Below are 22,769 nucleotides of genomic sequence, written 5' to 3'. Positions count from 1 at the left end.
TAACACAAATATTGTAAGGCATTGATCTGTTGCATTCAAAGGCATTTTAATAAATATTTTCAATAACATTTCTATGCTAGTGACAAGAAAATGTAGTTGCACTTTTATACCATTCTTCTGTCCCAGCACTATTTCTTGTTTGAGAGGTTTGTATTGAGTAAGCAGATGAGTGGTTAACTTATCCAGAGAGTTATCTGGGTAGGCAATGGTACTTACCCTCAATAAGATTACCAGGCTATTCAATGGAAATCTTAACTACTAGACTTATTCAAATTAAAATTAACTAACTCTATTTATCCTCGTAAATCTGTTATTTACTCTCTCAGATAATAGGACTAGGGAGTATTCCATGACTTTAGCACGTAACGCATTTTAAGAACAAAGTTCTTTGTCACTCAGCGCATAGTTAAGCTCTGGAATTCATTGCCAGAGGATGTGGTTACAGCAGTTAGTGTAACTGGGTATAAAAAAGGTTTGGATAAATTCCTAGAGGGAAAATCCATAAAATTAGGGGTAGACTTTAAAAGGAGCTCATGCAAGTCCATGCACACGTGTGTGTGTGGTGGGGGGGGTGAATTTTAGTAAATTACGTGTGGCGATGCAATCGAGCCTTCCCCAGTTGGCTCCCAGACTGCTCCAATTAAGGAGTGGACTGGGAGGGAACCTTCCCTAACCAGACTCTTCCTACCTCTTCCCCCTAACCTAACCCCCCCCCCTTTTTTTTTTTTTTTTTTTTTAACTTACTGCTGTAGCTGAGCAGAAGCATCTTGTGTGTGCCGGCCATCTGCTGGCACCCTTCCCTGGAACAGTGGCTAATGGCGCTTCTCCCAACAAGCCTCCATCCCACCCCCACCCCTTTTTTCAGGGCTTGGCCCTTGTGTGTGTATCAGGACTTACCCACGTGGCCTGGTCCTCTTGAAAATGCGCCTGCCCCGCACGGAAGTCCTAATTTTTACACGCGTGGCCCTTTAAAAATTTGTCCTTTAGTCTGTAAGGAATAGTAGCTTGGGAGCTATCTAATGTTTGGGTAATTGCCAGGTACCTGTGGCCTGGATTGGCCACTGTTGGATACTGGGCTTGATGGACCCTTGGTCTGACCCAGTATGGCAAGTTCTTATGTAGCCACTTCTTGTTTACCGAGATTTTTCATGCTGCTGGCACAAACGTCGAGGTACATATATTTTATTTTAAAACACCTAGGGATAGAGTCAGACTTGCTATGTTGACTGTTTCCTGCACTTATGCCACAGAAAAGCCTGCATCAGCTCATCAGATTGGCCAAGTCAAGCCTTCCCAGCTTAGTATTCTTCTATGTGGTCAGAGAAAAGAGGCCCATGAGAGGTTTATCTTTGGTGCAGAGGCTATGAGTGTGCACCATCCTGCCCTACTGATCCTGCCCCATGCTGCAAGTAAAGAAATTCAGGCAAGCAGAAGGGAGGCGCAGCAACATGCCATGTGCACCAGGCTGTTTAATAGATAATAGATGTGGTTCGTGGCCTGCTGTTGCATGCTTTTTCATGAAGCAAAGAGAGGCACCACATCACCTCCAATCAGCATTTGGCACCCTTCGTCGTATACACCCATATCTTTCAAGACCTACCCTTGTTGCACCCCATAATAGATTTATTCCTACACGTTTTTGGCACCAACAGTGGCTGAAGAGAGGCCCAAATGCTTCACCCATACTCATCTATGTTTATGCATTCTGAAAAAGGCTTTGCAAGTCTATCTGCAGAAGAAAATGCATACACTTGTGATTCTCCCTCCTGCCCCAGGACCAAACTGAATATTCCTTAAGCCAGCCTGAATGCCTCATTTGCAGTTTGAGGAGAAATGTTGCAAGCTAAATATCGGCAGATATTTAGCCATTAATGTGACTCAGCAAAACTGATTAACCGTGCTGGTTAAAAGGCATTTTGACCTTGACTCTATCCACCTCTTTACAAAGATCACATAAAGGAAGGCCAATTGTGTATTATGTAATGGGGATAGACGAGATGCAATAAGCGTAGCAGAGAGAGAAGAGTGGGCTTACCTCAGCTCGAACTGAAGATTGCAAGAGAAGACAATCCTGGAAACGGCTAAATATCTATTGACAAGAAAGAAAACATCTTGCTTGCCTAATGTCATCTGGGCTTACTTGTAATCCACTGAAATTTAGCTTTTATCTTTTCCACTACAACATACCAGTCACATAGGGCCCCAGGGGCATTTGACTGTAGTTGACCATCCCTCCTGGTCCAGGGCCTCGGAAATTTGGGCCAAAGTTGTTGTTGTACATCTGGCTGGAGCCAAAGGAACCCTGAAGAAACACGAAAATATTTCTAAGTTGTGCTAGCGCTTCGATGCCTCCTGGACCAATATGGCGACCCAAACTCTACTCTCCACAACCAATGGAAACGACTAGAAATCCTACATCTAGCAATAACTGGAGTAGTTCAAGCAACTTGAAATACATATAGGGAAGCTTTACCCTCTTTGTGTCTAATATTGGTTCGAGTGCCTGCCCTCACAGAAATACACTGCAAGCCTGATATTTACATCAAGCAACAGGGAAGTGCCCCAGAAACAATGCAAGTATTTGTAACCCCCATGTCATTTCTACTACTGACAATACTCACATTTTTGTTTTTGGCAGTTCAGAATGAAACATGGTCATCTATGTCTTTTGTGGAAGCAATCAGTAAATTGTGTCCCCTGTCATAAATGTATGACTAGCACACATTTGTCTGCTTTACACTATTCAAAAATGTGCTGTTTATTTTTTCCACGCCAGCCTGTAAAAGACTGCTTTGCCTTAGCATTCTCCTGTACTTGAATCAACCCCCATATTGCTGGCTTTTGGCCTAAATCAGGCAGTGGCAGTCGGGGATGCTCTCGGATCTTTCTCTGCCTTCAGGTCTGACCTGCTGAACTGTTGGGTCGCCTCCACGGTTTGTCAGGCGACTCAGGATGCTTCGCTCTGACATTTGGAGCCGAGCGGCAACGGGTGGTATCCTGGACAACATGGAGGGCAAGCGGGTCACATCTGCCTTCATGTCACTCAACAGCTCCTCCAACTGGTTCAGAACTGCAAAAGAGAATCAAATATATAAGGTGTTGGCAAGTCGAGCGAAAGTACGTTATCACATCCACCATGAAATTAGAAATACAGAAAACTAACACTGGTGTTGGGTAGAGAAGGTGGCTAACAGATAAAAACATAAATTGCCATACGAGGTCAGATGGAGGGGCCATCAAGCTTGAGTCAAGTTCCTTTTCTTATAGATACAGAATGGGGAAAAGCCTTAGTAAATTAGGCTCTTAAATGTATACACAACTGCATTGGATGGCAACTTTATTACAAAAATTAATCTAGCAAACAAAACTCTAAAACCTTAAAAGCATCTGGCTCCAGTAAAAGTCACTGAGGCTATCTCAGTGTTTGCCTAGCCAAAGCAGTCACACAGCCAAAAGTCATGAACATTCATGAGTATTTCAGGTGTAACGGTCATCTTAGGCAAAGCCAGGGCTGGGGCAGGGGTGCTGAGGAGACCAGTTCAAGGTGGAAAGGGTAAATCAGCAGCCTTGGGTTTTCTCTTGTTTTGGAAAGCTTCCAAAAACAAGCATTTAAGCCCTAGTTCCATCCGTGACTGGGCAACACCGATTCTCCTTGAGTGGAAATAATGACACTTGCCCGGGGGGGGGGTTGCACTCATGGGGATGCATAGGTTTTGTTAAAACTGGGTGCAAAGCAACCTGGGTGTTGAATTAACTATGGAAACGTCTGTACTCAGCATGGTAGGGGGCCAAAATTGGAAGACAACGGAACAAGAAAAGGAGTGATGTTTTCCTACAAGTGGTCAAGCTTTTAGGATGGGCAGTGTCCTTCAGAATAAGCAGGTACACTGGATGGGTCAATGGGAGTTAAGCTACAGCCTCTACAGGGTTAGTATGTTCACAAAGCTAGGGCTGGGAATGAGACAATCTGGATGTAATAACTAAAAGCATGCGTGTATAGAAAACTCACAATGTAAATTAAATTAAAAAAAACAAAAGCCAAAAGGAAACCCCATGGCCATTCTCACTGTTAAGAACTCAGAGGAAGAACAGAAAACTCACGTCAGGAATGGAATATGCAGATACCATGAGTGCTCCCTCACTATGAATTATTTAATTTGGAAAATAGCTGAATACTATAGCAGCAAGCTCAGAGCTAGGATAACTTGGCATAGTGCTTGTTAGTCCATAGTTTAGATCTAGAAATGTGAAATGTCGTTGGGCTTCTCTCCTATAGAAAGACACAGTCCACTGCCCTTGTATGTTGTACTTCTGCATTAGTGGAGCAATGGACTTTATGTTGTGTGGGGGGGGGGGGGGGGGGTGTTACATTTTTGCAGCACAGCATGTTCTCTGCTTGTGTAAGATTCCACTACCATTTTGAAAATGAAGTGGTTCCAGGAATTACCTCATTACAGCAACCCACTGTAAATCACAGTATTAACAACTTAGAATCATCTATACTGTCCTGAAAGATGAATCACGGTTTCCTCTCTATCCAGAAATATTCAGATTTAAATGCCTTTAGGCCTTACTCCAAAACTGAGTGGAATCAGACTTTAACTTATAACTTATAAACTCATAACTAATTTGACTTGAGTAGACATCCATGGAAGCAGATTAAACATGACATTTACAGTATAGAGAACTCTGGAACGAAAGATGGCCATCTACCTGCTGCCAGTAGTACAAAAAAGTATATTGCAAGCAGAACTGTGTAATCTGTCAATTAAGCATTTTACTGCTGAGTCATGCCGGTAGTTGTTGTAAATTCCTGAACTCCTTGATCGTAACCAGGGTCATAAGGGTTGTAAGTCATAAGAACATAAGGCTTGCCATACTGGGTCAGACCAAAAGGTCCATCAAGCCCAGGAACCTGTTTCCAAGAATGTCCAATCCCAGTCCCAAGTACCTGGCAGGATCCCAAGCTGCTTATCCTAGGAATAAGCAGGGGATTTCTGCAACTCCACCTTAATAATGGTTTATGGACTTTTCCTCCAGGAACTTGCCCAAACCCTTCTTTTTAAATGCAGCTGCGCTAATAGTGTTCACATTCTCTGGCAACGAGTTCCAGAGCTTAATTATGGCTTGAGTACATTTTCCCTTATGACTTTTTAAAATGTATCCCACACAGGATGATGGGATCTGATTGGTTCAAGTGATGTTGGTTGTCATTTGTGACATCACAGCCAATGTGAGGTCATTTGACTCTCTTCCTAGTAAGACACTTTAGGGAGCTGCTTATGTAATGTAAAAAATGATTTAAACAAGTAAAGTTTGTAATCAGATGAGTATTGCTAATCAAACTTGCTTTCAAATACTAATCATTTTTTACTACACCAACAACGCTGTACCACAGTTATAAAAGACAGTGCCTACTTCACAAAGCTTACGGTCTAGTCAAGACAAACTGGAGTCTGGGGGAAGTAAAGAATTGTTTTTAGGATTTAAAGTTAGCCTCAAAAAGGCAAAGTCTTAGACTAGACTTGAATATGGCTAGGAAGGGAGCATGTCTCACTGAAATCACTCTGTTCCATGGATGGAGTTGGCGGAGGAGAGCACAGACAAGTAACTTAGTCAATGGATGGGAGCTCAAGAGGAAGAGGGTAGGGAAAGAAGTGAAGAGCTGCAGCATGAATGCATTTATTGTGTCAGAGAAGGTGCAATGGTAGGAGGAGCCAATGTAGAGACTTGAGGGTTTTCACAGTCAATGTTGAAGGGAAAGCCATGCAGATGAATTCTGAATAGAATGCAGTGGAGGAAGAGGGTTCAATGGGAGGGCCATGAAATCAAATTGTAGTGGGCTAAGCAGGAGCTGAGAGACGAGTGGATGAGCATTGTGGTAGCTAACCCGAAAAGGATGGATTTTAGCAATGGATTAGAGGAAAACGTGTTTTTGGATATGCATAGAGGAGAACAGGGGCACTAACGATGGCCCTATGGTTATGGGCCGAAGGAACCAGCAGGATGAGAGGGCCAGCCAGAGACAAAAAAGAGGCTAAATATGTTTGGACATAGAGACAAGGAAGTTCCTTCCATTCATTACCGATACCACAAGCTATCAGTAATGCTCTAGAACAAAAGGTCTTGTTGGCAAGGCTAGTGACATTCTAAGAGCTTAAGTGTGTTACAGGAATGTTTTTTACAAGTGGATCCACCTATATTCAGGCAGAAGATGGTTCTACTGCAGAACACAGAAATGTGGGTGGGAGATACTAACAGGAAAGTATAATAATCTTCTGCTCTTGGATGGCATTTATTCCAGCGAACAGTCTGGATCATTCTTGCAACACATTTCTTAGCCCCTAGCCTGCCTGTTTGTCATAGTCTCCCACCCTGAAAGCGTGCTTTCTAAATAAAGGGACCCCTCTTTATAACAAACACAACCTGTACAGTAATGTCGCCACTTAGTGTTTGCATGGCTTCCATTGGGTCATTTCTACTCCATTCCTTTTTAGCTCTACTGTCATATTATTGCATTGCTCGGCCTTCTGGCACAGGTGAGACAACTGCGTCCAAGCTCAGTTGTAAATTCCATGGTTGGAAGAGACATTGGCAGGTTCAGATGACTTTTTGGTTGCAAGAATGGTACCCTCATAGTGCCACTGCCTCCCCCAGAAGAATTCTTAAAAAGCATGTACCTAGAAAAGTATAGATACTGTATATGAACACGTTCCTGTAAACTGGATGATTACAATGAGAATATTAAGCAACTCCATTATCTATTAGGCGAGGCGAAGAAGACCCTGTAAGTGGGAGGTGGTTGTCTTCTGATTTATTTACCAATGCCAAGGTTTGGTTCCAACGTCTAACTCAACAGAAGGACCGCGCTCCACTACGTCCACCATGCCCCGTTATCTACCTGGCCAGAAGCAGTGCCAAGGTGGGGTACCACAGCACTTTTTCCAGATCCAGAGAGAGACCCTGGAATTCTTCTCTTACTTTTGACCTTTATGTACCAGTTTGATTAGCACTATGACCCTTTTTTTTTCTTTTTCTTTGTAAATGTTCTGTCAAACTGTATCTGCAACCTTTACTCGTGATTTCCTTGAAAGATCTGACATCCTCATAATTAGGTGCTTGATCACTGCCCTGGACTGTAAACTATTTAATGATAACTGTATTAAGTAAGGCAAATAGGTAACCAGGAACAGTTTGGCCTGTGTATGTGGTTTTTTTAAGTTAACTCCTATGGCAAAGCATGATGGGGCATGTAGTCCTTGCATCTAGTTATAAACTCAAATTGTAATTGGTTGGAGTAGACCACCTGACCTGTATGACACTTTGCTATGTTCATGACAGCACAGAAACCACATGGGCTTAAACTTTTTAGCCTTTGGCCGAGGGGATGTGGGACCTCTAGCTGGTTAAGCAGCTTTCTCCCATATGCATATACAAATAAACTGATAAGAATGATATTGCTTGTTACATTTCTGAGATAACCTACGTCGTCTATACAGATCAGATGTTTTGCATACATTTTTACCCTTTTTCTCAATAAAAAATTGCTTATGTATTCACTTTGCTTGTGTATATATTATCTCCCGACCCATTCAAACTACAACAGACAAATTTTCAGGATAGGTATAACTACAAGGAAGACACCAAAATACGGATCTGTCCCAGAATCGGGGAACTTCTTTTTTTCTTTTCTTAGGAAAAAAGCGCTCCTCTAAATTTCTCTAATTTTACACCTATTTTAATAATTAGGGCTTGCTATACAAAAACATCAGACGGCTTCTAGAAATTTAGATTTATTTACAATCTGCCATGCAACAAATGGGTCTGAAGTGCTTCCTTCACCGCCAGATCAACCAGATTGCTTCAGCCTTCGCCGTCTTCTGGATTCCGTGGCTAAGGTGTGGACTGGATGGGGGGAAGGGGGTTAAGCGGGGGGCACCAACCTTTGTGCAAGACGGCATTGGCAGGCTTGTTGCCCGCCAGGGATTCTTTGGAGAGGTGCTGGTGGCTCTCGGCAAGGCACTCCACTTCCGCCAGACGGGCGTTGAGCGCCATGGCCGGATGGTTGGGGTCCTGGGTCATGTTGAGATATGCAGCCCTCCTGAGCTGCTCCTCTATCACTAGTGCTTGTTCCAACAGCTGAGGCGAGAAAAGGCAATGCACAATGTGATGTTACTAGTGCAGGTCTAGCGCTGTGAAGGCTTGGAAATAAGATGAGAAGGCAATGGCTAGGAGTCAAACTCTTGATTTCATTATAACAGTTTCACTAAAACATTGCACCTTTGTTTGGTTTTTTTTTTACATTTAACCATTCTTTTAAACTGCACGAAACCATATATTTTTTCCTCTAATGATAGCCAAATAATTCAAGGAATCATTTACATATGTGTTTCAGCTAAGAAATTCAAACAATTTTTCTTTATACCAATTTGAAATTTCAGGCTGAATACGGCAAAATAATTTTATTTTTTTAATTAGCAAAATACAATTATTCCATGGAATAACCTTTACTGTTAACTACTTTATCACAAAGCCACAAAAAGTTGCTCCATGTTGCATCCTTTTAAAGTGCAAATCTGAATGATACTTAAACCATGCCTTGCTGGACTTACCCTGGTTAAATCATTTAAAATAAAGTGTGCCTACCTTGAATCTCCGTGCAAGGAACTTGTTTTTCATCTCCAGGTAGTTTCCTTTGTGTATCTCGGATTTGAAGGGCTCATTTAGAATCAGGTAACGGGGATCATTCTGAATGTCCTGCCAGCGGGCGTAGCCATGGCTAAGCGCAGGGTCGGATTAAGGACAAAAAAAAACACTGCTCTGACCACATTATGAGTGAGCGAGCGATAGGATTTGAGAGTAGACAAGAAGCAGGACTTTGTACCCAGAGAGGCTGATGGAACCTCTATCAAAGCAGATTGAACACCTGAATGGGATGGTGTAGATATTACGGACCAAGGCTGGAGGCAACGCATAGGCCAGATGACCACCTGTGGTCCCTCCAATTTTATTTTTCTATGATTCTACAATAGCAATATTTTTCTGAGATAACTTGTCCCAACTACTTCACAGCACATGAGTAGATCATCACTGGTGCCCATTTACGTCGGAGATGCTTTTTATCTATAGGGGAAGCATGATGGGCCTAGCTGCATATGTCAAGGAGTGAAGTAGTAAAGGAAAGAATGAGACGGATCTTATAGGCAGTTGTCCAAAGAAAAAAGACCAGCTTTGCCAACCTTCATATCAAACATGGCGCCCATCCACAAGTGACACAAAGATCAGTTTTTGTGGCCTGTCCCTGCAGGCTAGTGTTACGTACACAAGCCACGTAGCAGTAGGGGTTCACTGGCAATCGCCAATCTACACCTCCACTGAAACCCCTTATCTTGGGAAAGGAGAGAAATTGTTTTTTTTTTAAAGAGAGACTCTAAGCATTGGCAACAAAAAGGTGGACTTTAGAAAGGTTTTAAGTGGCTAACTTTGGGAGTCAGAGGGGGAAATTAATTGGTTAGGTTAATCTGGCTGAGTATGTCCAAGGTGCAGATTTAGCAGGTTAAAGGGGCCTGGCTAGGTCGGGATGGGATCGGGCCCGGTAAGTTATCCTGTTAGCTCTTAGTGGAAAAACAGCCGTCCTAAATATAGCTAGATTTTGGTAAATTGGCTGAAAACTTAGAGGTTCAGCTTAAAATCCAGCTACAGGCAACCAGCTAAAATTATCTGTTAGCTTTCCTGCTGAGTGGGTTTTTGAGAATGGATCCAACAGTTTTGTGTTCTTCTCAAAATGAGTGGATTTCCTGGGAACTTGTAGGTTAAGCATAAAAATTTACAAATTTGTCCATCCCAAAAATGTGACACAGCATTTGGTCAGAGTTTATAATGCAAACATGGGAAGGGGATTAGTTGGGGGCACAGCCAATGGCAACCCAGCACTGCTGGCAGAGTCCACAACAAACAAATATACATATTTTTTTAGAATAGATATATATTTTTTTACAATGCTATCAAGGTGGCAATGATACCCTACAGAAGTGGTCTTTGTGATGTACCCCCTTCTACTGCCTGGCAGCTTACATCCAATAAGATATCAGCGCCCCAACGAATGATAGCTAATCAGGTATATTCAGTGCATCCTTTGTTTACAATAATACAAGTTCTACGCCAACAATTTCAAGAAATATTTGTGAAGCAGACCTTACTTCAAAGCCCCAGGGGAGATCCTGCTGTGTGTTCCTTTTAATGCGTGGGTGCACGTCAGAGAAATAGAAGCCTTAGTGCAGTTCACACTGGGAAAGGATACGTGACAATGCCAGCCAACAGCCAGTAATCGTGTCTTCTGTGCCAGATGTCATAAATCTTGCCCGAAGTGGTAGCCGCTCTCTCCTCATTTTGCCACAAAGTATGAAGCTCTGAAAGATCAGATAAAAGTGTTTATGGCTCGGTCACATCCTCTCTCTGGTAACATGGCCAATTAAACCCTAGTTTGTTTTTTAAACACACAAAAAGTTTTGTCCAACAGGGTTTTCTACTATTTGGGATATGTGCTAGATGAGACGCTAGGGTCCATATCAACCAACATTCAAGCTAACTTACTACTGACAACCCCTGAAGCAGTTTTGGTTTTTTTAATTATAATTATCTCTTTATTAATTCATCATAAACATGAAAAATAACATATATTCTGATTGGTACCTTATAAACAAGAAAAAATATATGGAGAAAGTATTACAATACAATGTAAACCCTTTCTAACAGACAGAATTCAAGCCCCCATCATGGGGGGGAATAATAAGAAATATATAAACAATATAATTTCTGGAATGCTGCAAATAGAAAAAAGATTATGTCTCCTTCCCTATAATCAAGTGACTCCAGCAGTTTGGGAGAATGTCTCCAATTGGGATGGATCAAGAAAGCATGACCACATCACCCCAACCCTCATTTCACTTCATTGGCTACCTATAAGATACAGGATTGAATACAAAGTCCTTTCCAACCTTCATAAAATTATATATGAAGAACAAAAAAATTGGCTAAGCCCCTACATACAACTACATACCCCAAGCAGAAACCTTAGATCAACAAATAAGGGATTCCTAAAAACACCACCAATGCACTCAAATCAACTCTTCTCAACCCAAAAAAGAGCAATCTCTCTTGGTAGCCAAAATCTTTGGAACTCCCTTCCAACGAAGCTCAGAATTCAAGAAGACCTAAAAACCTTCAAAAAGGAATTAAAAACTTGGTCGTTCAGCAAAGCATACCAACTCTCTCAATGAACAACAAATTTATCTTCACCCTCCAATCCAACCTCATCACATCTATGCTTTCATATATAAAAAATAATATATAAACTGATCCTAATCATTACTCATGTTATCTCTCATGTTTAATAACAGTTGTACTTTGCAACCCTTGTTTTAACCCTTTATCCCTGTAACCTTATTTTGTAAACCGTTATGATGGCGTTACTCTGATGTTCCGAACAACGGTATATAAAACTCTCTCTCTCTCTCTAAATAAGAAACACATAGGTATTTCCTTGATAGGTTACTATAAGGTTGCAGGGAAGGAAAAAAGTAGCCCCAAGGGAAACCGTTCGCTACTTAAGAGAGAGAAATGGAGAAATTACTTACCTGATAATTCCGTTTTCCTTTGTGTAGACAGATGGACTCAGGACCAATGAGTTATGCTCCCCTGCCAGCAGATGGAGAAGGTGTCAGGGTCAGGTTGCAAGGCTGACGACAGTACATACTGCAGTGACCTCAGCTCTCCAGTATTCTCCACAAAAGCCACTGTGGACGTACTAGTGAAAAAGACTTATCCTGCACATCCTTCAGCGCGGTGGCCCCTATCACTGGGATGGTTGTCTTCTTGGTCACCAAGGAGACCGAAGCATCAACTTTGGGAAGCATTAAAAGCTCCAAGGTCTTCTCGATCAGCAGATACAACTTCACCATTGGTCTGCCTACTTTCAGGTCTGCTTCGGGAGCCTCCCACTCCCAGACCACCAATTTCTTCACCTTCTTGGGCAATGGAAAAGCCTTTGGTGGCCCCCCCCCCTCCCTCCACACACACACCCCCAAGTCCATCCAGAACAGAGTCCACCCCTTCATTATCAAACTCCTCCAGGATCTGTGGAATAAGAAGCCGCATCTCTTCCTTCCAAAATAGCCAGACAACCCTCTGGTCATCCTTTTCTGTGGCCTGGATCTCCTCTGGGTCCGGCGAGCCCTTGCCTGAAGCTGGATCTCCCCTTGTGGGATCGACGGAATCATTTCCAGCACCATCTCTAAAATCCGAATTCGCTGAATCCCTAAGGTCCCCTTCGCCTTCTTCCGAAGAATGTGCAAGACCCCAGTGAGGGAGAAGTCCTCCTGCTCCAACTGATGGAGCCACCTTAACCCTTTTAGGAGGTTGCGACTTGTGGGCTAGGGGTTGCCTCCCACCTTGTGTAGGAGCAGAACAAACTTTGTGGAGAAGCCCTCCATTTCTGCAGCTTCTTCCATCGCATGCTCCTCAGGCTCCCCCTCACTACCCTCCCCCGTGACGTAATCACGGGGGAGTCTCTGGACCTGGATGCTGTTTGCTTCTTGCTGCCCCCTCAACTTCACCAGGAGCCTCTGCAAAGGGCCCAACCAATCTCGTGGCTCCCCATGTGGTAGCGGCCTCAGTGGAGGATCCCTCCTGAGGCACAAGCAGAACACAGTGCGGCCGCGTTGAGTCTGTCGCTCCTCAACCCCGCAGTCGGCGCCAGACTTGCGCACACGTGGCGCAAACGCCCGGCCTGCCGTGCTCCCAGAGGGCCTGCACAGCATCACGCGTCACTCGCCCAGAGCTGCCCTGGACCTTGGGTGCTAACAAGGTCACAGCAATTTCTCTTCCCTCAGCGCCAACTGCTCCTGCTCGTAAAAAAAACACCGCCCGATCGACCCTCACTCTCGCCTGCCTTAATTTTTATTTTTGAAGGCACAGCGCTGCTAAAAAAAAAAAATACAGCACCTAATATAGAAAATTCTAATCCTTTCCTGTTCTAACGCTTGGCCAGCGGTGAGGGGTAGAGAGCCGGGGATTATCAAACACTCACTCACCCAGCTCCACCTGAGGGATGGCCACGAAGATGCCTCACACCTCAGGGAGCACTCCAACACAATTTTCTGTCTCTCAAACTATTTTATTTTATTTTTTTAATCTGACTGCAGGTTTACACCTCTGCCATCTGCTGGAGACAGAGAAATCCTGAGGGACTGCAGCTGGCGCTCTCAGTTATGTAGCAGCGCCTCTGAGTTTTTGTTCTTTGCCTCCATCGTCTGGTAGGGAATGCAAAACCCACTGCTCTGCACTGATCTGGGGGACGAACAGGAACCACTTGTTATCAAAATCTCAAAAGTTGACGGATGGTTTCAAAATGTATTAATTCACAGTTTACGATGGGAGCCATTTGAATTTCTCAAAACACGGACAGTGGCTTTAAAGCACCATAGAATGTCCCCAGAGCTGCAGTGAAGCACCGTTTGATATTTTATTGCAAATTCCTCCAAACTTAAGGTGGTTAAGCCATTAGGAGGACCTTATTGAAATGCATTTAGACAGATCACAAGTTATCTGGGTAAATGAAAATGTGTCCACTTACCCAGCTAAATTCTGGCTGGATAAGTGAGGGGCAGGTCAGAAGTGTTCTGGGCAGGAGCTGAGTTAGCCAAATCACTTAGCTGGATAACTCATAAGAGCATAAGAAATTGCCATGCTGGGTCAGACCAAGAGTCCATCAAGCCCAGCCTGTTTCCAACAGAGGCCAAACCAGGCCACAAGAACCTGGCAAGTACCCAAACACTAAGAAGAACCCATGCTACTGATGCAATTAATAGCAGTGGCTATTCCCTAAGTAAACTTGATTAATAGCAGGTAATGGACTTCTCCTCCAAGAACTTATCCAAACCTTTTTTGAACCCAGCTACACTAACTGCACTAACCACATCCTCTGGCAACAAATTCCAGAGCTTTATTGTGCGTTGAGTGAAAAAGAATTTTCTCCGATTAGTCTTAAATGTGCTATTTGCTAACTTCATGGAGTGCCCCCTAGTCCTATTATTCGAAAGTGTAAATAACGAGTAACATCTACTCGTTCAAAACCTCTCATGATCTTAAAGACCTCTATCATATTCCCCCCTCAGCCGTCTCTTCTCCAAGCTGAACAGCCCTAACCTTTTCAGCCTTTCCTCATAGGGGAGCTGTTCAATCTCCTTTATCATTTTGGTTGCCCTTCTCTGTACCTTCTCCATCATAACTATATCTTTTTTGAGATGCGGCGACCAGAATTGTACACAGTATTCAAGGTGCGGTCTCACCGTGGAGCGATATAGAGGCATTATGACTTTAGTCATCCCATACAGCTGTTCTAAACCTATCCGGCTGGGTATAATCTGGTGCAGCTGTGCCACCGAATATACAGCGCTAGTTAGGCAGATAAGTGTGTCCAGCTAACGCAGAGCTTCACGGTGGCTGAATTCAAGGGTCCCAAGTTTCCAAAATCTTTTTTTTTTTTTTACTAAGATGGAGGCATAATGCTTGGGATCCTGACCAGATGGGCACTTTTGGGTAGATTCAGGCGCTTTCAAGACGTTAGGCCGTGTTTTGGGGGAGACAAGTTAGTTTTTTCTGTTTCTGGGAAACCTCTGGGACTATTTACTCTGTTCCCAGAGCTGCAGATTAAATAAAGCTTCAAATGCCTTACGTGCAAGATACATTAATATGCTGAGCCTGCTTCTTCTGCTCCCCTACCTGTAAAGCCACCATCAGCGATGTTGAACATGAATTTAAATTTGCTGTTTTTCTCATCTCTTCTCCCCTCTTCCTCTTCCTCCTTCGTCTCCTTCTCTCCATTTTGCTGGTTTTCTGCTGCTTCTTTATCATCCACTTTGCTTTCTTCCACTTGCAAAATATTCAAAAGAATGAAATGTTAACTGTGGCAAGGCATCATTCAGCCACGTTTTCTTAATCAACATCTATGCTAAGTCTCTTTAAATATATATCTATATATTTATCTAGACAGGTTATCATGATTACCTATGTACTGCTAACTTGGTTGGTCCTGCATATATTTGCAAAAATATATATATATATATATGAGGCCGGTGCAAGGTTTCTGGCTGTCCTAGATAACTTTAAAAGGTGATGCCCCCTCCCCCTTACCAGCACCACTATGAAGGCTTCTCTCTCCCCTCTCCACCAACTGCTGACACCTCCTGCCAGGCCTCCACACCACTGCTCCGTAAGTGAAACGTAGATTGAGTGGCACCAGGTCCTTGAAGACAGAGACTGTGAGCTGATGCATATCCTCCTCCCAGATGCTCTTTGCCGCTATCCCTCTGTGCAAATGCACCATTTGCCCACCTGATCACACCAGCTCTGTTAGAGAATTTTATGGGGATTTTCCTGCTACTGAAGATTCATGGTGCAAAAAACACTAAGACTTCCTTTGCATAGTAGTTTAAACCATTTCAGGCTTCTACTATTTATTACTTAATAACATCAGGGTTTCTAACCAGCAGAGGCAATGCTAAACAAGGTCGGCATAAGTTTGGCATCTCGCAGGCTATCTCGGATGTACATCGGGGCATGGCATCCAGTAATACTACAGTCCCAGGTTTCAGATCTTTACCTAACTTGGGCTCTTTGTCTTCAGCTTTTCCTTGATTTACATTAGATTCCAGCTTTTCAGATGCCTTTTCTCTTTCTTCAACTTCAGCTGGAATGACAAAAGTCATTTTGAAAAATAAATCAATACTGCATTTTCTTGCAAAATGTAAGGCCATAGCTAACATTTCCCTGCTGTTTCACGTGTAGCTGCTCTGTGCTTTATGGAGATGCCTTCTATACAAATCTCTTATTTGCCATGTGGAATACAGAAGGTAACTCAATTCTGTACATTTCTGCTGCTGAAAAGACTTGAGGGGGTGCAAGCTGATCCTTACACAAGCTGCAAATGGCCCGGTGCAAACACAAACAGACTCCACATTTATTTTTCTTGATTTTAGCCACACAAAGAATAGTCATAACCTTAAAAAGTGTAGCAAAACGTACGTTCTAAGCAAGTTGTCTTTTCTTTTTCTAAACCAGTAAGACAATTTTGCTTTCTGGGTTGGAAACTAAATGCAACATATATTTGGCCACCAGGGGGCGTTACCTTTCAGAGGCTGGTCTGAGGCAGGTTCCGGTTTTTCGGTCTCTTCTTTGCTCTCCTCGCTTGGTTTCTCTTTGCTCTCTGAGGCCTCTTGCTGTTCTTCGCTCTCTGCCTTGTCAGGGTTCACCTGCACCTTCGAGAGAAAACCCCTGAATAGGCTATGACCATCAAACAGAGGATACTGAGTGAGGATGCCTCTTTCTGCAAGACAAGTGGCCGCTTCACACGCCATGTCAAGATTTAGGTGTCGAGAAACTGGGGCAGGCACGTGAGGCATGGTGCAAAGTTTTTGGGGACTTTTTACCCCCTGGTTGTTCAGTTGAATGTTAGCATAAACCATGCACATGCTTTTCCTTGGAAAATTATCCCTGAACTAGCTGCCCATATTTACACCTGCTAAAAAAAAAAAAAAAAAAGACATGCATACTTTTGAAAAAATATGTACATGAGTGCAAATCCCTCCCCAACCCAGCCCCCAAGAATTCCTCTTCTTACTGCAGGCAAACGTACCAGAGATGTGCAATTGTTTTCCAATTCAATGAAAAACACCACAAGTAGCCTTGTTTCATTAGAAAACAAAAACTAAACCAACAAAAAAATAAGCCATCAAAATTCTGGACTTTCATTTTTAAAAAGTGAACCCTCTGCACCCTCTCCCCCCGGGCAGCTTACCCTGAGTGCACAAATATTGGCAGCACGAGTTAAGTCAAGTCATTATAGCCTGCCTCCTGAGAAACATCAGGGATCTTTGTGACGGCTCTGTAGGGTTTTTATTCAAGTTACTGGAAATTAACGTCCCAAGATCTTCTCCCACTATGCTTGCTTTCAAGAACCCTTAAGGTTCTTCATCATCCGACCACTCCTACAAGATATTCTATGAACCCTACTTCTCTCCTCCTGTTATTGATCTTTTTGGATCTATTTTATGTGATTGAACAGGTTGCAATCTTAGAGGAGGCAATCAAAGCAATTTATCTTCAAGGCACTGTGTTCATTTTTCAGTTTTGTTTTTATTATGTATTCAGTCATGCTTATTTGTTTTATTGTTTTATACAGATTATATATGTTTTTAAAATTGTTAACTGTTTTGATTAATTTCCAATTGTAAAAGCAGTATACAAACACTTTTAAATAAATAAATACATACATACATAAACTTGCTGATCCAAGGTGAACACTGTTGGATTTTCAGACTGTAAGCATTTCCTAACGGTTTATATCATGCTACTGAATGGTCTTCTGTGTTTTTCATATTTAATTGGGTCAGTGCCTGCTTGACCAGTGTCTCTATTAGTAGCTTCCGGTCATGTGATTTCTTTTCCATTTCATGGATTAATACTTTTACATGTTTTATTTTTCATCATTTTATGGTTGGCATTTGCTATTGAATTAGGCATCATTTTTTGCTTTACAATTTTGTGTCAGGTTCATTATCACTAATTTATTCACCACTATTTCATGTTGATGATTTCTTTAATCTTCATCTTGTATTTACATATGCATTTTGTTTTTCCACTGATGCTCTGTATATTTTACCATTTGGTTTGTCTTATGTAACAATCTTCATGCATGCAGTTGTCAGCTATTTGAGTATTTTGACTGATTATGGATGCCTACTTATATAGTTGCGTTCTCCTGGGCTTCCTTTATCACATGGCTTTTTGCACCATTTTCTGAGTCCCTGTATTGATGATCTGACACTACTGACAGAAGCCGGTTTCATGGTGTTACATGCGGTGTTGTTTTGAATATTGGTTGTTTTTCATTAGGGGTATGGGTGGTTCGTACTGTCCCTGAGATATTCATACTTTTGCTTTTAGGTTTGTCCCTCCTAATGCAGCTTCTTTGCAAAATACTGTTCATGTCAGGGGGCTCACAATGATTGCTTTATGTTAATTTGGCTCAAGCTTTTCAAGAACGGAAGAAATAATTACGTTTCTTCTACATGACATTGGGACAAGACGGTCTTGATGAAGTAACCTCTCCCACGACTTATTGGATTGTTTGTTTGTTTTTTTGTCCACTCTCTTTTTGCTGCTTAGAAGTGACCTGTTAGCTGCAGTCTGTACAGAGCAGAGAATAAGTGCGTGTCAAACCTGCCACAAGGGTAATGACGGCACTGGAGCTGGTTTCCAGGAACCGTTTGGTACATTCTGTGCTTTCAGGTGTTGGGTCGGGTTGTGAAAGCTTTTCAGAAAGTAAAGTTACAAATGGATTCCACTTTCTGAGCTGGGAGGAAATGAGCGAGAGGCTAATGCGGGCCTCTCGTTGCTGGGAGAGGCAGGTTTGAATTATTTATGCAAATGGCTCGAGTGATGGTCCAGAAAGGAGGAAGACTGCGTGGAAAGCAGACATCACACTAAGAGTAGGAGTGAGCTGGGAAGAACCAAACAGCCCAAGAGCAAAAGTGAAAATCAGGAGTTGAAGTTTTGGGTGGGGGGAGAGAAATCGAGTAAGGTTCTTTATACTGTGAAACTGATATTTTCACTGTGAAAAATGTATTCGTTTTTCTGTTTCATTGCTAGAAAATCTATTTATACTAAATAAGCAAAGCAGGGCCAGAGGAAACCAGAAAGTGCAAATGTATGCACGGTCGTTAGTGCAGCTCCTAAAACTGAAATCTCTATCAAGAGGAATGCGTGGGATGCGCAGTACTTCAGGAAGGGAAATGCTACATAGTGGTACTTTGTATTGCGGATATTTAAGCTGCTCACCTGCAAGCCCTCTCAGGAATAGCCATAAATCACCTCCTGTCCCTGCAAGCCAATTGTGATGTCTAAAGATGTCTGGCACGCACACACAGCAGGACCTTTCCACCCTGGGAAACGGGTGGCGACATTTCAAAGGTGGCTGTCCTCAGGGGGGTCTGGCAGGACGGCAGAGGAGCATCTCGCAGAATGTAAAAGAGCAACTTTAAAGTCCTTAAGTGCGTGGGGCACCAGCAGGTCCTGTTGGTCAATGCATCTTAAAAGGACCCGAAGGACAGCGTTGGGGGTTCCAGAGAGGATTTAGAATTCATCCCTAAGAATCCTCAAAGGGACTGGAGCCAAGGTGTCCTAAGGTCAGCGAGGCCTGCAGCTTTAGTGGAACGGCAGACGGCTACAGCTGTGCATCGTGTTTGAGAAGGTACAGAGAAGAGAGCTACTGCCTGGGGGTCCTCTTTACTTCAAGGGCAAAGACTAAAGAAAGGGACACCACAGGGCAGTCAGTCAATAAGAGGCTGGTTCTTTGAAGCTTTTATCCTGGTCTTTATGGAAAAAGAGCTTGATCAAGTGGGCCCTAGTTTTCATAATATATATTTCACAATATAATATATTTTTGCTGTCCTAAACTACAGTCACACACACAGTCCTAGTTGTGGTTGTTGCTGTATCCTACGCAATGCTCTTTATACCACTTGCTTGAAAATTAAACTCTTACCTGGGTCTCCACTGGCTTTTTCGGCTTATTGTCTGTCTGCTCCTTATCTTCTGGGAACCCTGGCTGAATTTCACTTTTCTCTTAAAAAAAAAAAAAAAAAAAAAGCCAATGCATTATGTGACCAAAACAGTCACTGCCAGAGCTGGGTTGAATGTTGGGATGACTGTTGGTCACTACGACCCTTATTAATTATGGTCCAAGTGCTCTATTTAGACACAGGCTTCCTAGGTTTTTACCAGGGGTGGCAAATTTCTGCTCCCCTTACCACTGGCCAGTCCTGCCTTGGACCTCCAACACTGACCCTCCTGGACCACTCCTCCCCCCAAAATCCTGAACCACCCCCTCCAGTGATGCAATATTCAGTGAGCGTGGGATCTGATCCCTCTGAGTTTCCCTGATGGGCGCAGGGTTCATCAGCACAAGTTCAATCCCTGTGCTCAGTATGAAATGAGGATTGTGTTGCTGGAGTCATGGGCCGGGGTAGAGGATGGAGGACACTAAAGGAAGTACTCGGAGGTGCAGAGTAAAGGGAGCAGCATTGCATTAGGAGGGTGGGAGGAGGAGAGCACGTGCTGTCAAGCCAGGAGCTGTCCTTGGCCATTTCTCTCTGCGTTCTTTGGGAGTTGCTCAGATCATGGCCAGTTCTCCTCTGGTCCTTCCATTTACATTCACTAATGGCCATGCCTAGCTGACAACACCTACAGTACCTAAATGTAATCTGCTTTAAAAGTGCCAGAAAATCAGAACATAAATCAATACAGTTTTTCTCCCTCTTTCATCCTTTCAGTGCCTGGACCCTGAATTTTCAGCTCATTTTTGAGTGTCATTAAAAGAGAAAAAAAATGAACATTATGCCAAGGGTGATTTCGGTTACCCCAGTATTGACAGGACATTCAAGAGAGGTAAAGTTCATAGATGAAATAAATGACTGCTTCATGGAGCAGCTGATACAAGAACCAACAGGATGGGAAACTATTTGACCTACTCCTTAGATTCGATGTGAGAGGTAACAGTGTTAGAGCCAGTTGGCAATAGTGACCACTCCCCAGTACAGTGGCAGAGAAAGAGATCTCTTGCCTCCTCCCGCTTCACTCAATACAGAGTGCTGATAGCGCAGAGAGCTACCCACACTTAGTATTAATTTATTCACTGCACTCTGGCAGTGACTACCCCATTTTTATTGACCAATCCCCATTTAGAACTTACATTCTGACAATGTCTTTTCTTTTTTTTTAAAGGTAGGGAGCTGGTCTGGTGGGGGAGGGGAGGGGGGAGATTGTGGCAGAAATGTTGCTGCTCAACCATGGCTCCAACTTACAATATAGCAGGGGCAGGAAGAGGGACTTGCTTGGCCACAGCTACATGTATTTATCCTGGCCAGCAAGAGCTAGAGAGAGCTGTTGGTCCCAACATTAAAAATATATATTTTTTTATTTATTTATTTTTATTTATTTTATTTAAAAAATTTTCTATACCATCGTTTAGTAATATACCATCACAACGGTTTACATTTCGGCACGAAATAGGTTGGTTAGGTTTCTAAGTTATCCATGGTGTGCCAATATTTTACGGTTACATAGTTCAGTAATATACTCTAAATGAGAGATGGGTTGGGGTTACTATTTATATGATTTTGGGATAATCATATATGTGTATACTGTTTCAATTTAATATTTAATGATGGGTAACAAATAATAAAATTGTCAATTTTCTGTTTGTTGGTGACTTTCAGCTGTATGTATTGTTAGTCATCGCTCTCATTGTGAAATGCTTTTTTGAAAAGCCAAGTTTTTAGGCCTTTTTTGAAAAGTTTTAATTCTTTCATTAATCTCAGTTCAAGTGGTAGTGTGTTCCACAATAATGGTCCTGCCAAAGATAGAGCTCTCTCTCTCACTTGGGTCAACTTTGCTGTTCTGACTGAGGGTATGGTTAGCAGTGCTTTATTGGCCGACCTGAGATTTCTTTGTGGGACATGTAATCGTAAAGCAGTGTTTAGCCAGTCGTCGTTTTCGTCATTAATTAATTTATGAATTGTGCAAAGTGTTTTGATTTGTACTCTCTGTTCTATTGGGAAAATAGAAATAATTGGGAATATATTTCTAGAATATTCAGCAAGCTGCTCAGCAGCAAAGGTACCTAGATAGCTTTATATGGGTAACTTCTTAGTGGAGTATATTCAACCTGTGGGCTGAATATCGGACAAGTGAGCCAGGGATCCTTAAACTTTCCAGCTCACTGGATTTTGAATATTGGCCACTGTAAAAGTAAGGTGCCATAAACCATTGTCCTTGTGCTCTATAATTCCCAAAAGTTTTGGTACAGCCACGTAATATCTGCTCATGTAAACTGATACAGGGCTTGAGTTCTGCAAACTACTACACTATGGAGAGCAAGATTGCAACAGTCCTCATCAGGAATCTGCTACGGGATTAAATTAGTGATACAGACAGAGCACGATTACAGTATGAACAGCCAAAATCTGGGCTCGGGGAACGAGGTTAGGATTTTTCTCAAACTAGGAAGCATGGCCCCCACGGAAAGGTCAGAACGTCTTTATTCCAAAAATAAAAATGCAGTAGGCTGTATTAGGTCAAAGTAAAACAAAAAAGGAGAACTAGGGGTAAGACCCATGCAGAAAGCAAAAATTGTAAGAAAGAGGAGAATCTAATAATTTAAAGAGGGCAGCTTGTACTGTAAGGCCAATGTTCTGCGAGTCGCTTGCAGGTAGGATATTAGAGCAGAAGGGATTTACACGTTACCAGGCAGTGCGGAGGTGCCGGTCTGAAGTGCTGCAGGACTGGCTGGAACAGGTGTGTTGGGGTCAGAGGACAGGACCTCGCTGGACTTTTTGCTTTCCGGCCGCTCGGGAATCATGTCGGGCGTGCTGTACTTTCCATTCACATGTTCAAACTCCTGAACCTGAGGGGGGGGGGAGGGGGGGGAAAAAAAGCCAATGCTAAAACAGAAGAAGAGAAGGAGAGGTTCGGGAAAAGCAGAAAGCGTGCCGCGCCACCTGCAGAGGCACCAAGGACATCCGGGCACCGTGAGCCTTTCTACTCTCAAGCAGTTGTTATTGGGAAACAACGCTCACACCTCCCTCCCCCCCCCAAAAAAAAAACCCAGCCCTCTCCAATATAGGATTTTGAAAAGTACAATGGAAACTTGT

General features: G+C 42.9%; 1 protein-coding gene across 7 annotated transcripts in view; it reads right to left on the bottom strand.

The window, feature by feature from the left end:
* CHD5 (chromodomain helicase DNA binding protein 5) overlaps positions 1-22,769 on the bottom strand; it is a 142,713-nt gene that overhangs the window by 2,702 nt on the left and 117,242 nt on the right. For 4 of the 7 annotated variants that reach the window (XM_029578498.1, XM_029578501.1, XM_029578500.1 and 1 more), the window contains exons 31-40: positions 22,363-22,522; positions 19,604-19,683; positions 16,187-16,316; positions 15,662-15,748; positions 14,782-14,931; positions 10,301-10,409; positions 8,647-8,779; positions 7,944-8,139; positions 2,907-3,070; positions 2,188-2,302 (exon numbers count right to left, since the gene is read on the bottom strand). In XM_029578498.1, the coding sequence (XP_029434358.1) occupies positions 2,188-2,302; positions 2,907-3,070; positions 7,944-8,139; positions 8,647-8,779; positions 10,301-10,409; positions 14,782-14,931; positions 15,662-15,748; positions 16,187-16,316; positions 19,604-19,683; positions 22,363-22,522 (1,324 nt within the window). Of the gene's footprint in view, positions 1-2,035; positions 2,090-2,187; positions 2,303-2,906; positions 3,071-7,943; positions 8,140-8,646; positions 8,780-10,300; positions 10,410-14,781; positions 14,932-15,661; positions 15,749-16,186; positions 16,317-19,603; positions 19,684-22,362; positions 22,523-22,769 lie in introns of all 7 variants that reach the window. The other 3 variants (XM_029578499.1, XM_029578504.1, XM_029578502.1) reach the window with 2 other exon arrangements.

The sequence above is a fragment of the Rhinatrema bivittatum genome, chromosome 15, assembly GCF_901001135.1.
Source record: "Rhinatrema bivittatum chromosome 15, aRhiBiv1.1, whole genome shotgun sequence".
Classification (NCBI taxonomy): domain Eukaryota; kingdom Metazoa; phylum Chordata; class Amphibia; order Gymnophiona; family Rhinatrematidae; genus Rhinatrema; species Rhinatrema bivittatum.
This window is presented reverse-complemented; position numbering and strand designations above follow the sequence as displayed.